Source organism: Neolamprologus brichardi, chromosome 16 (genome assembly GCF_056152115.1).
Source record: "Neolamprologus brichardi isolate AB-2024 chromosome 16, ASM5615211v1, whole genome shotgun sequence".
Taxonomy (NCBI): domain Eukaryota; kingdom Metazoa; phylum Chordata; class Actinopteri; order Cichliformes; family Cichlidae; genus Neolamprologus; species Neolamprologus brichardi.
In genome coordinates this window covers 12299474-12312005 of record NC_142119.1, presented here as the reverse complement: position 1 = coordinate 12312005, position 12532 = coordinate 12299474, and the positions used below count along the sequence as shown (strand labels likewise).

General features: G+C 40.8%; 1 protein-coding gene across 3 annotated transcripts in view; it reads right to left on the bottom strand.

The window, feature by feature from the left end:
* Positions 1-9592: 9592 nt before the first annotated feature.
* The window catches only part of kdm6a (lysine (K)-specific demethylase 6A), a 45357-nt gene continuing 42417 nt past the window's right edge, over positions 9593-12532 (bottom strand). For 2 of the 3 annotated variants that reach the window (XM_006805966.3, XM_035914405.2), the window contains 9 exons: positions 12428-12480; positions 12267-12338; positions 12009-12157; positions 11809-11923; positions 11522-11709; positions 11291-11432; positions 11078-11204; positions 10798-10968; positions 9593-10716 (listed from right to left, as the gene is read on the bottom strand). In XM_006805966.3, coding sequence (XP_006806029.2) covers positions 10690-10716; positions 10798-10968; positions 11078-11204; positions 11291-11432; positions 11522-11709; positions 11809-11923; positions 12009-12157; positions 12267-12338; positions 12428-12480 — 1044 coding nt within the window. In that variant the 3' untranslated portion in view covers positions 9593-10689. Of the gene's footprint in view, positions 10717-10749; positions 10969-11077; positions 11205-11290; positions 11433-11521; positions 11710-11808; positions 11924-12008; positions 12158-12266; positions 12339-12427; positions 12481-12532 lie in introns of those variants that run through there. The other variant, XM_087830191.1, reaches the window with a different exon arrangement.

The following is a 12532-nucleotide window of genomic DNA, read 5'->3' as shown; positions in this document are numbered from 1 at the left end:
GAGCGATCGTGGCTCAAGAGTTGGCAGTTCGTCTTGTAATCGGAAGGTTGCCGGTTCGGGCTCTGGCTCCAACAGTCTCGGTTGTTGTGTCCTTGGGCAAGACACTTTCCCCTTTGCCTACTGGTGGTGGTCAGAGGGCCTGTTGGCGCCAGTGTCCGGCAGCCTCGTCTCTGTCAGTGCGCCCCAGGGCAGCTGTGGCCATCACCAGTGTGTGAATGGGTAGATGACTGAATGTAGTGGGGTCCATAGGGACTAAGTAAAGAACTATACAAATACAGACCATTTACCATTTAAAAAGGACTGGCGAGATAAAAGACAGAAAGATAATATAGAGGCTTTTTTTTCACAAGATATGAATTTCTGACTATAGAAAATAGGTTTTAACAACATGCTCTCAAACTATTCAAATGTCCCAGTGATTAATCACAGCATGTCAGTGAAACAGCATGTACAGTTTCAGGAGCCTGAAATTAAAGCAACTAAGTTGAATGCAGCCATTCAGCCAACTATTCATTACACCTGTCCAACTCCCAGTGTCACATGCCAGAAAAACGTCTGTGAAAAGCGTCTCTTCAACATTGACTTGAAACTTAGCGTCAAGCCATTTCATAGTCATATATGTGCTGCCAAATTATTCAAATGCACCAAACTTTATCAAATCTAGTTGAGATCCAATGATTTCCAGTGATGATCCTAATTACAAATTACAAATTGTAATTTGTAATTAGGATTCAATACAATTCAATACAATTACAAATGTAATTGCAAATTACATTTTGGTGAAACCACAGAACAAGTATGATATTTGTTATTAAATGAGTAGCTCTGATTAAGGTTTCTTTTCCTCACAGGTTCTTTTTTAGTGCCAAAGCCATACTTTTTGTTTGACACTCCTGCTGCAGCTTAGCAGAGATGGATTTTGTTTTGTCCTATACTAGCAGCAGTTTACACATTCAGTACTGAGGTCGCTGGAGTTTTGGTGGTAAATAGCTGCTGCTGCATTCTTTTCCTTGAAAAATTAAAATAGTAGCTAGCCAACTTTAACATTTTATTTTAATTTGTTGAAGCTTCTATGTGGATCAAATCCAGAAAATCCAGGGTATTTATTATTTTGGGGGGTTGAATAAGAGACCAAAGCTTCTACTGCTATCTAGTGGTAAAAAGTAATATCACTGTACAACTACTTTAAGTTAAAGCGGGTGATATTTTAAGTTGAAAAATAAATAAAAAGCTATACAGTAGGAATTCTACAAAACTTGGTAACACTTCAAATGTAGCAACGAGCTCTGTTATGACAGCCATTCTTTGCTGGTTATTAACAACCTCTGTTTTTACTTTAAGGTATGTTTAACAGGCAACAAAGCACGCTACCAATGAGGAGAGATGACTCCACTCATATGTGCAAAAAAACAACTGGATCAAGCTTTTGAAGTGTTCGCAGGACACAGGACAATGATTCCAATCACAGCAGCAAATTTACAACATAAAGACTTTACAAGAAAAGAATCGAGGTGTTGCAATGGCCAAGTCAAAACCCAGACCTGATTAAAATGCCCTGTAGCTGGACCTGAAGACAGCAGTGCACAAATGAATACCTTAAAAAATGAACTAAACCAGCACTATAAAAAATGACGTGAGAGAATGATGAGGTCAGTTGCCAGGTTTATGCACTTTACTGTGCAATACTGCAAATTGTGATATTGATATGATACCAAGTAAATAGAGGGCCGTTATTGCCAATACCAATGCCAATATTGATGCTTTTAACTTATAAAGGAAGCATATGCAGCGGAGAGCAGTGTGTCATAATTTATGAGAGTTTTACTTTCCACAGTAACCAGGTAACACAGTAAAAAAAAACTTTCAGTATTTCATGTACATTTACATTCCGGGTTTTTTGGAAACCTGGAATGTAAATGTGCCTGTCTCAAAAGCGCTTTGCATCAGTTCTGTCTTAAATTTGTCACATAAATAAAACAGACTTGACAATCATGTGTTCAGACATTTTTCACAGTTCATGTTCAAGGTTTTTCTCTTTTGTGCCCCTTCTTGTCTTTACATGAGTTGGTGCAGTACTGAGTTTCTTTCAAATACACATCACTGATTACAATGTTTTCATTTACAGCCACAAAGCACCTCTACACCATGTTCCTCTTTCTTACTCACGTCAGTCTGCCTGGCTCTGCTCAGTGCCGCTGAGTCACGTGACTGCAGGGAGGAGAGGACGGAGCAAAGAGTGCCAGCATGAGAAGAGTGGTGTTTGCACAGACGTGTCTATTTTCTGATGAACAGCAGCTACGTTCTGAACTTAGAAGAGAGAAACAAACTAAAGCGTAGATCCGATCGTGCTTCCATTGATACACCAATACCGAGATTGGTATCAATACTATGAATATTTGGATTGATCCGGCTTGTGAGGCCCACAAAGAATGGTGGACTGCAGGGTACTGTCACATCTGTTTAAAAATAACCTTTGTAATGAGGTGTTTGCAGATAGAGCATTTGAGATACAGTTTGAGAGGGTCTCAAAGTAAATACTACAAAACCTGGTCATCCTTTGTTGAATATGTGGAGAAGTTGTCATTTACTGCGCACAATGCAGCCCCCCCCCCCCCCCCTTTTATTTATGTATTTATTTTATTCTATTTTTGTTTGTTTTGTTTTTTTGGTGGGTTTTGTTTTTTGTTTTTTGTTTTTTTCCTGTTTGTTTGTTTGTTTGTTTGTTTGTTTGTTTGTTTGTTTGTTTGTTTGTTTGTTTGTTTGTTTGTTTGTTTGTTTGGGGTTTTTTTTGCCTTGTTCACGTGATAGTACTTTTTTTTTGGATGTGCCCATAGATTACACATTTTCCTGCATCCAACTGGTTTGCCACTGCGTGGTGTAACCAGTTTCACAATGGCAGTGTTTGTAATCGCAATTCGAGTTATATTTTTTTGTACTTTTGTCATATTGGAAAATTATAAATAAAGTTGTCTGTGAAGGTTCTCAGTCATCCAGGTCATCGTAGTCAAAGGAGCTTGCAAAGAAAAGCGTCTGGACTTCTTTAAGTTACTTGAAGACGTTTCACCTCTCATCCGAGAGGCTTCTTCAGTTCTAAGGTCAAATGGTGGAGAGTCCCAGATATAAACCTGGTGGGAGTGTCCCCCCACAGAGGGACAAAAGGACCCCCTGATGATCCTCTAATCGCCTGAGCCAAGGTGTGGAACTGGGTGTGGGTCCCAATCAGCCAGAGTTTCGGGTGAGTTCATTGTGAAACCTGGCCCCACCTTATCATGCGAATTCCTGAGGTCAGATGGCCCAGGGTGTGAGTGGGCCTTAAGGCGTCTGGGAAGGGATCTCAAAACTGGATTATAGATGGCAGAGAGTTGGTGTCGTAAACCACCGCCTCTGTTCAAAGATGGTCGCTCACAGTGGACATAGATGGCTTCTTTCACTCCTCTTTCAAACCATCTGTCCTCTCTGTCCAAAATGTGAACATTGGCATCCCCACCATTTGACCTTAGAACTGAAGAAGCTTCTCGGATGAGAGGTGAAACGTCTTCAAGTAACTTAAAGAAGTCCAGACGCTTTTCTTTGCAAGCTCCTTTGACTATAAATAAAGTTGTCAAAAAAAAAAACCTTTGTAGTTTGAAATAAAAGACATTTGCAGACATACTGCTGGTTCACATTGCAAACGTAACAGGAAATGGATGTGCACAGCAAATTATCTGTCCATTTCTCTCAACAATTTCATTCTAATGAGATGGAAAAGAAAGAGAATCAAATAAGTTTTGGAAAATGTATCAATTTCAATCCATCCAGCTGCAGTGGAAACATCAATCCATTTCCAGCTGTTTATCAAGATGGGTTGAAGGAGGGCTGGAACCTATGATCAGAGGCTGGGTACTGGACCGGTCACTAGCCAATTACGGCACTCATGGCTCAGTCACGGTAGATTCAAAATAAGGCACCAACCTCTGTGTGACAATGAAAAAATGGTAGCTGCTCGGTGATTGCAATAAATTGGTCACCCAGAGGTTGATAATGGGAAACTACTTTCCATGACAAGTTAATTGCACAGGTTGACTGGTGGGAGGCAACCAGTCTCCAGACAATAGTGGTCAAGGTCAGACTGAGTGTAATCTCAATAACTGCAGACAGATTTATAAATGCACTTTACAGTAAGGTTGTATTCTGGTAAACTTCCTATATATAAAAGCAAAGTTGCCAGATCTCGTGTCCAAGTCAACCTTAACTTATCTAAGGTTAGGGGTATGACTGGGTTTTTTTGTTTTAGCCACAGGGCACATTCATTTAACCCTTTTTCTGTTATGAGCTTTCCCACAAGGGAGTTCTAAAAGGTGAAAAAGGAGCGTTCACTGAGCTCAAACTCTAACCCCAGAATGAAGGCCAGGGGCTTGGTTTATGTTGAGACATTAATATAACTGAGTCTGGAGTTATACTGCTATCACATGCCATTTTAAAACACTGTGAATATAACAGATATCTTTATTCTTTCTTTTACTTGAGGTTTGGGCTGTCATTACATAGAGTCAGATTAAATCAAGGCTGTTAAACTGATCATAAATGTAGAAACAGTTCAATCAAATGGAGCCAGTCAGTCATTTCATTATTTATTTAGCTGGTTGTATCATTTCTGAACCATTATTAGCCCGGAGGTGGAAGGCACTTTCTGTTCCTCTTTTACAAACCGACAATTATCAAAGTTCCTCTTTTCCTCAGTTGTAAATCACGGAATCATCTGTTCTTCTCTTAGGGGGAAAATGTAAAGTAGATTTTGCACAGCACCTCTAAAAAAAACTACACTGTTTAATTACCAAATGTGACAACCTAGTGAGGAGAGGATAAAGACAGAACTTTATATTGATTGTAGGCAGAAACATCAGAGAAGCTTTTGATTTCTCTCAGCTGCTTTGTTCTGGGTCATTATTTTGTTTCCACTTCTGTACTTATAGACTTCATTCAGATTTTATAAAGAAACAGTTCCTCACTGAAACTGGATGCACCATGGGGACATTTAATGAGGCATCATGACTTTGTTATGCCACACAGTCTGACTGTGGCACACTTGCACTGGACTGAATATGGTGGGATAACAGGCTCCCTCGTGAATTCTGTGCACAAAACCAGCGAGCACTGAAGCAGACCTCAGCTGTGTTCAAGCAAACAAGTTACACCAGAAAACAAACAAGACATTAGGTGGCCTGTTTCATATTTTATTTCTTTTTGGGGAAGTGCTTTCACACACTCATGCATGTTTCAGTGATTCTGAATGTAATATTTTAAGCGCTACCCTAAGCAGTATACCGCACACCTCAACAACTCTGTGAAATAATTTAAAGAAAACTGAAGCCCTGTGAGCAAAACTATTTTAATTGCTCTCTTACTGATCCACTTGGCAAAATTTTTACTGGCAGCCTGCTGTAGAAAAACCAAAGAATGGACAAATAGCAGCCAAGCGTGGACCCAGTTGCTGACGCTGCAGGACTGAAGGCAGGTAGTATTATTAAAGGATCTTTAATATGAAGTTAGGGTTTAACAGGAAGAAATGCACTGAGCTGGCAGAAATCCCAAAATCCAAAAGGGTAACTAGAGCCAGGGTATTTCCAGATTTCTTTTTCTTTATGTGTGCTATGAGGAATCTCAACTAAAATACATCATTTTGTATGAGAACCTATGCATTCACCCGTAACAAGAGGCTCATCTATTTTCACTCTGATGTGTGCATCAGCTACAAAACGTAGCAGGCCAAGCATGACTTTAGCTTTTTTAAAGGATTCTCTTTTAAAGGGCAGTGGACAGTATTTAAATTGATCGTATTAGTAGGAGGAACAGCAAGGTGAGTGAACAAACAAAAAGTGCAGGCAGAGATAGAGCCAAAAACTGTTCATTCAAAGACACAGGCGATGGCCATCACACTGACTCACGTCCTGCTTTGCTCCAGTGAAGGTGGAAATGACCACCCACAGAGCACGGGCCAAACAGCCACAAACACAGGACAGCTGTCTCAACTGCTGTTTGGCACCTTATCAAACAGTTTTCAGCCACCTGTAGTTTTGGTAGTGGGAGGCTGATCTGCACTGTTGCATCAGTCAGGCCCCACCAATCTGATTATGTTTGTCTCTGAACACACCGAGCCGTCTTATAATTGTCAGCATTTGTCATTCTACTAGCATAAAATATATAATAAACAAAAAATAATGTTTTTTCATTCTGTTAGTTGTTCATATGAAATGTGGCCATAGTGTCAAATAATTAGGTCAGCGTGTTTTCACTATGAGCCAAAAACCCAAAAGTGTTTCAAGACACTTTTTTTCTTCTACGTTTTAGTCTGTGTGATGTCAATATTATGGTGGCCCTGAAGGGTCAGGTACAATGCAACTTAAGAAATCCCAAATAAAAAAATGCTGCAGAAGCACAAAGTGCAGAAGTGACCAAAAGAAATGAAAACATGTGAAGGAGACACAGTTAAAAGAACTGGAGGATTCTTTAGCGTTGTGAGGGAGAAAAGGATGCAGGTAATGTGTGTTTATATCACAATTCATGCAATACTGTAGTTGCATGTTTGCCATTAGCTCTTTACTGTAAGCATGTAAAACTTGTGCAGCTTTATTGTCACAAAGAAACACTTCATCTGTGTTTTTTTCTTTTTACATTGTGTTTTGTTCTTTTGTAGCCTGTTTTCTTAAGTTGCAGCTTTTTTGACCTCTCAGTGCCACAGCTACACCCATCTGCTGTTTCAGAGTTATGAGTTTGACATTTTCTAATTTATTTTTATTTTTATTCTAAATTCTGACTTTTTACTTTTAATTCAGTTTAGTTTCAGTTAGCTTCCAGAGTGAGCCTGCACATTTCAGATTTTAGTCTTAGTTTAGTTTTAGTCTTTATTAATTATTACTGTACGGAATACACATGTCAGAGGCAAGATTTAGGAAAATCATTACAGGTATTACAATAAAAACACAGCTGAAAAGCAGCTGACTTACAGTCTCAATAAATACGTCTGTCAAAGCCTCATCAGGCAAGTTTCGATAACTAAAGACTAAAAGTACAAAGTATATTTCCTCTTTATTGTTATGTTAGTTTAGTTTTTGCTTGTGAGGAGAAGCCAATCAGAAGAAAGGGAGAAGATCCAAAATGGCTTGTTTCAGACAGGAGATGAACTGTGAAGCTGTAGCATGAGATAAATGCTTGTAGCTGATATAGACATTCGGCCTAAAATATATTCAGTCTTTTTCTTGTTGTAGTGGAAAAGTATTCATGAGGACAATCCAACGACCCTTCCATGAGTATCCTTAAATCTGACAGATGAAGTTAAGGTTAAGGTGAAGTTAAAACTACAACATCCCAAAGGTTATAGCATATTAGACACATCACCTCATGTCTATACCCTGCTCTCTGTTATGCAGGCTAAATAAACGTGGGCAGGGCGGGGTAAAACCAAGGTTAAAGCAAAATGTTAATCACAAAAGCAACATGAAACAGTTGTATTAAAAGATGTTGCTCACCCTGCTGTTTGATGTACTTCAACACTGCCTTTATTAAAACTTCAGATCTCTGGAGGAAAGGGCTTACCAGGAATCCTCAAGACAAAGCAATGCATACCGGGTCACTCTACAACCTTCTCTTTACTTTGATCATTTCAATACAGCTATTAGGAAACAAATTCATAAGAAGTAGATTTTACTGAAGTGTCTTGCGCAAGATACTGGACCCTGAGTTACTCCCGTTCCTCCAGTTGGACAGAAAGCACTTAGATGTATTTTTTTTAAAAGCACTTGTATGAATGAGACGTTTTTTATTATAAAGTCCTCAAGTAGAGCAGAAACGGTGTGTTTAAGAACCAGTCTATCTAGCATTAGTTGTCGAGTTACTTACGTTTGTGGACAGTCAGATGGTGTGTGGCTTTAAACTGTGTGATGATATTATCTCCTTTTCTCTTTAGAAAAGATGCTCCAGTATCATCTGATAAAGGAGGTAATAGAGGAAGCACTGAAACACCTTTCATTAGTAAAAGAATTTAACAGTCTTTTTGAAGCTGCTGTGCAGATACATCCAGGTTACTTCACTCAGTCAGGAAGCTTTCTAAGTAAAACTGCCCGTTAAACCATAACGCCAGTATAAGATTAACTAAAGGGTTATTTTGCCCTGTAAATTTCTAACTCTGGACTGAGCATAATAGACCTCCTTTGAACCCATGCTAGTCTACTGGAGCAGGCTGTGAAACCCAAAGGGCAACCTCCAGAGCTGGAAAATGAGGGATTGATAACAACTGCAGTTCCTTTAGGTTTCACTTGAGGCTGTCTGCAAAATGAAGTCAATCCACACAGAGACTCCAGTGTTAAAAATCTGCAACTTTACAGTGTTCAAGAGCATTTTCACAGCCTGCTACAAAATACAGGCTGGGTGCCGACTAAATTGCATCAGTGCTACTGAATACCGATTTATACAAAAGTTTCCATACCAGAGCACATCTGGGTTAGAGGAACGATGAGCCCAAGGGCATGTAATGACAGTCCTGCCATGACAAACACTCAGGGCAGCTGTGACAGCGGCTAGCTGAAAGCAGTCTCACATGTGGCAACTTGTCAAAACTTGTGGCAACTTGTGATCTCTGCATTTCCATCATTTGTACGAGGCAAAGCTGGCTATGGTAACACATCTAATTTGAGAAAATAGCAAATCAAACATAAAATACATCTGAAAGCTGAAGAGCTGCAGAGTATGTGTTAGCCTGAAAGCCAAATTCACCACAGGACGTTTAGCATGCTCTTCTCCAACCCATGGGTGATGATGATGAACCTGACTGACCTGGGATTTGAAAATGGGTGTGCAGTGAAGCTCCCCATCAAGGAATGGGAGAAAGTGCCCAAAAAATATGTGTGCCAAGATTGTAGCATCATACTCAAAAAGACTTGAGACCGTAATTGCTGCCAAAGGTGCTTCAACAAAGTATTGGGGAAAGGCTTGGATTCTGGCGCACATGTTGTAATTTTTGCATCTTACATTTAATTGGAGCAGCACTGTGGTGCAGTGGTTCGCGGTATTCCAGCTTCCTCCCAAGAACATGCACGAATTGACGACGAGTGCAAATGGTTGTCTGTCTCACTGTGTTAGCGCTCTGGGATGGGTTCCAGCAGCACTGATAAGGACAGGACGATGGCTAAATTTGAAAGAATTTAAAGCCAACCTTTTTTAGTTTGTTGTTACGGGGTATCGTGTGTAGAAATTTGAGGTGAAAAATAAATTTAATCTTAGAATGACGGTACAGAACAAGTGAATGAATGTTGCATTTTCTGGATGCAATGATAAATTAGCATTCCACCCATCCACATGGAAGCCTTTCAGTAACCGGTCTTTAAATTTTTTTTAAAATAATAAATTTTTGTATCTTATCTACATCCTTTGTATTGCAGGCTCTACACTCATCTTGTGTTACATAAACTTTAAACAACTGCATTTAATTTTATATTGCTGGATGATGATGATGATAATTCTGGCATGTACGGAATATTTTCACTTTGTGCACAGCTGATAACTTTCCACCCAACAAGCAGACAGCACTGTTTGCACAGACACAACACAGCTGCAGATGTAAATAAAGACCGGTTTTGTTTATTGACGCATAAAACATCCTTCAAACAATAAACCCATTTCAATGTAAGGTCTCTGTACAATGCTTACTAAGCAGTTTTATTCATATAGAAAACGTTATGAGGGACCCTGCTTTAAAAATCACAAGGCTCCTTCAAATTTAATGGCAGGTACTCTGGGAAAAAAAAGTACAGCATTCCATCAACAAATATTTTTCAGGCAATAAATAGGCATTTATAAATAGTGTAATTTACAACCAAATACAAAAAGAAAACATCACAAATTTAAGTTCACTCTTTCAACTATGTGCAACCCTTTTTCTTTGTGACATGGCCTACAACTCATTTCCTCTCCCTCAACCGAAAGGAACCAAAGTCTCATCATATTTGCAGCATAATCAAAAAAACTTAAGTGATTACAAAAAAATCCAAAACAAACAAACGAAGGGAAATGTCTCAAAGAATCTGTCACTCAACGTTTCGCATTACAAAACAGTTTTTAACTCATGTTCCTGACCAAGGAGGTGTCTAACATACAAAAGACCCGCTATGCTAATGTACTTGTGTCATCGAGGGGAAGGAGGGAACAAAGCTCTTGTGAACTCACAAACAGAAGACAAAAATGGCGGAGAACAGAAAAACTATCGAGTCAGTAGTCTTTGCGTGATGATGTTGCCAGTTTAAACTTAATATGTACAAAATTTGACTTTTTTTCCCCTCCTTTTGTGATTTTGTGTAGTTTTTGGGGTGAAGTCCAGCTGAGCCAGCAGTAGAACAGTCTGGTTGTGATGACAGGTGGAGCTACCGTTCACCCCCTCTAGTCCACTTGTTTGGGTTGGAGGGGGTTGGGGGTGGCACACCACTCTGGGCAGGTTGCATAGACACACAGCTTTCAGGCAGCTGCCTTATGGGATTAGCTACAGGGTGCAGTTGGGTGACTGCCGGCTTACTTCCTGAATATCAGAAGAAACAAACTTAAAAAAAAGAGAGAGAGAGAGAGAGAGAGAGAGAGAGAGAGAGAGAGAGAAGAAAAAACAAGGTTTCCGGGGAGTTTCTGATTTGTGGTATTAAAAGTCCTCCGAACGAGAGAATATCACCATCAAGAGGAGGAAGGCAGGGGACTCGCCTGTGGGGACAAAGAAGCACACACTGAAGCATTTCATGGTTCTCTGTGGCCCGCCCTGGTGGATTTGTGCCCGATACTTACAAGTGTGAACTGGTCATAAACCTGCATGAGGTCCTCTATCTTGTACTGCTCCAGCACCACAAAGTTGTCCAGGTTAGCGCTCCCCCTACGGGCACAGTCCTGGCAGTGCACCACGTATGTTTTCCTGCTGTTGCTCTCGCTGGTTACAAACAGCAGGTCAAACACTTCCACCTAGGTGCAAAATAGCAGGTGCACAAGCGTTACCAAAGTAGGAAAAGTGACGATCGAATGGCATTCCTGCAGCAGGAAGGAAAATACAAATGAGCAGGGCTGCGCTTACTTCACAGATGCTGCAGTAGTGTGCCGGTTCGTTCTGGGTCCTCCCATGCCACACCAGTTCCTTCCCGACAGCCAGCAGCAGCTCCCTCTGCATCTGACACTGCTTCAGAGTGCGCAACAAACAATACCTAAGAAACAGAAACACACCTGAGGTAAGATCAAGGTAACACGCACACAAAACCAAGAATGAGATGATGAATCTACAGGCATTTACTTGATCATCTCATAAAGCTTGTGGTCTGAGACTTTAATGTTCCTGGCCATGTTCCATGAGAGGTGGATCATGGGAACGATGGATTTGACGCTCTGGAGTTTGTTCCACTCGTAGCGCTCCACCGCCAGCTTGTACTGATGGGCTGAAGAAAAAAGCACATATTTATGTTCATCTGTGCATGATTCAGTCATACAGCTGGCCCCGATGGAGAAGGAGCTTTCCTTTCCTAACCTGTAAGGGGTCCGACATTCCACGCGATGTTGTTGCACCAGCCGATGGCCTGAACCCAATGAACTGTGCCTGTATTAAGCCACACCAAGTCCCCGGGACGCTGGATGAAGCGGTAAACAGGCACATTGGTCTCGTACAAGTCCTCCAGGTTGGGCCACCAGGAGCCCATCAGGTAGTTAATGTTGTTCCTGTAAAAGGAGGTAAAATAAAGAAATATATCGTCAGATACAATGAACCACTTTGAGCTTCACCTAACAGACTTCAAACGATCTTTTCTGTCGACGTACTTTTCACAGAATTCATTGACGACGCCCCAGTATGGCTCAGGCACAGCAAACCACTCGCAGTCCCCAGGACCAATATTAATATTGACGGAGCAGAAATTGTTGTTTTCTTGGTGACCTATGAAAAAGCACGATTACTCAGAGTGAGACAGAGTGAGACAAAAGACTGCACAGACACTTGTGGTCACTGCGTTGATCTATACCTGGTGTCCTGCTCCCTGGCACCTTCATATAGAGCTGCACAGTATTCATGCCCAGGATTGTGTGACCTACGTGACTGAGCAGGTTACCAGCTGACACCACTCTGGCGAAGGCAGGCAACTTAGTCAGCTCCTGCAGCTGCTGCTTCCACCTGAAAGGGCAGAGGTCAATGAAACGAGGAAAAGGGACTAGTGCTTCATCTTTCTTCAACTGCAAATCGCTCTACACGTTTTATCGACTAAAATGAATGAGTCACTTACTTCTTGTCATCTGAGAGGTCGATGTTGGTGCCAAATTTGATGTGTTTGAACAGACCCTTCCTTCGCCTCACACTAAGAGCAAGAGCGTAAAAGGTCATTAATAACAGAAACAAGAGCTCGCAAAGCTTTCAAATCTACACAGAAAGACAGAGAAAGTTCACCTGTCTGAGGAACCCGCCTCCGCTTCCACCTCCTTTTTCTTCTCATTTTCTTCCTGTTAAAGAAAACATTTGGATTGGTAGATTTTTATAGGCTGGTAACATACT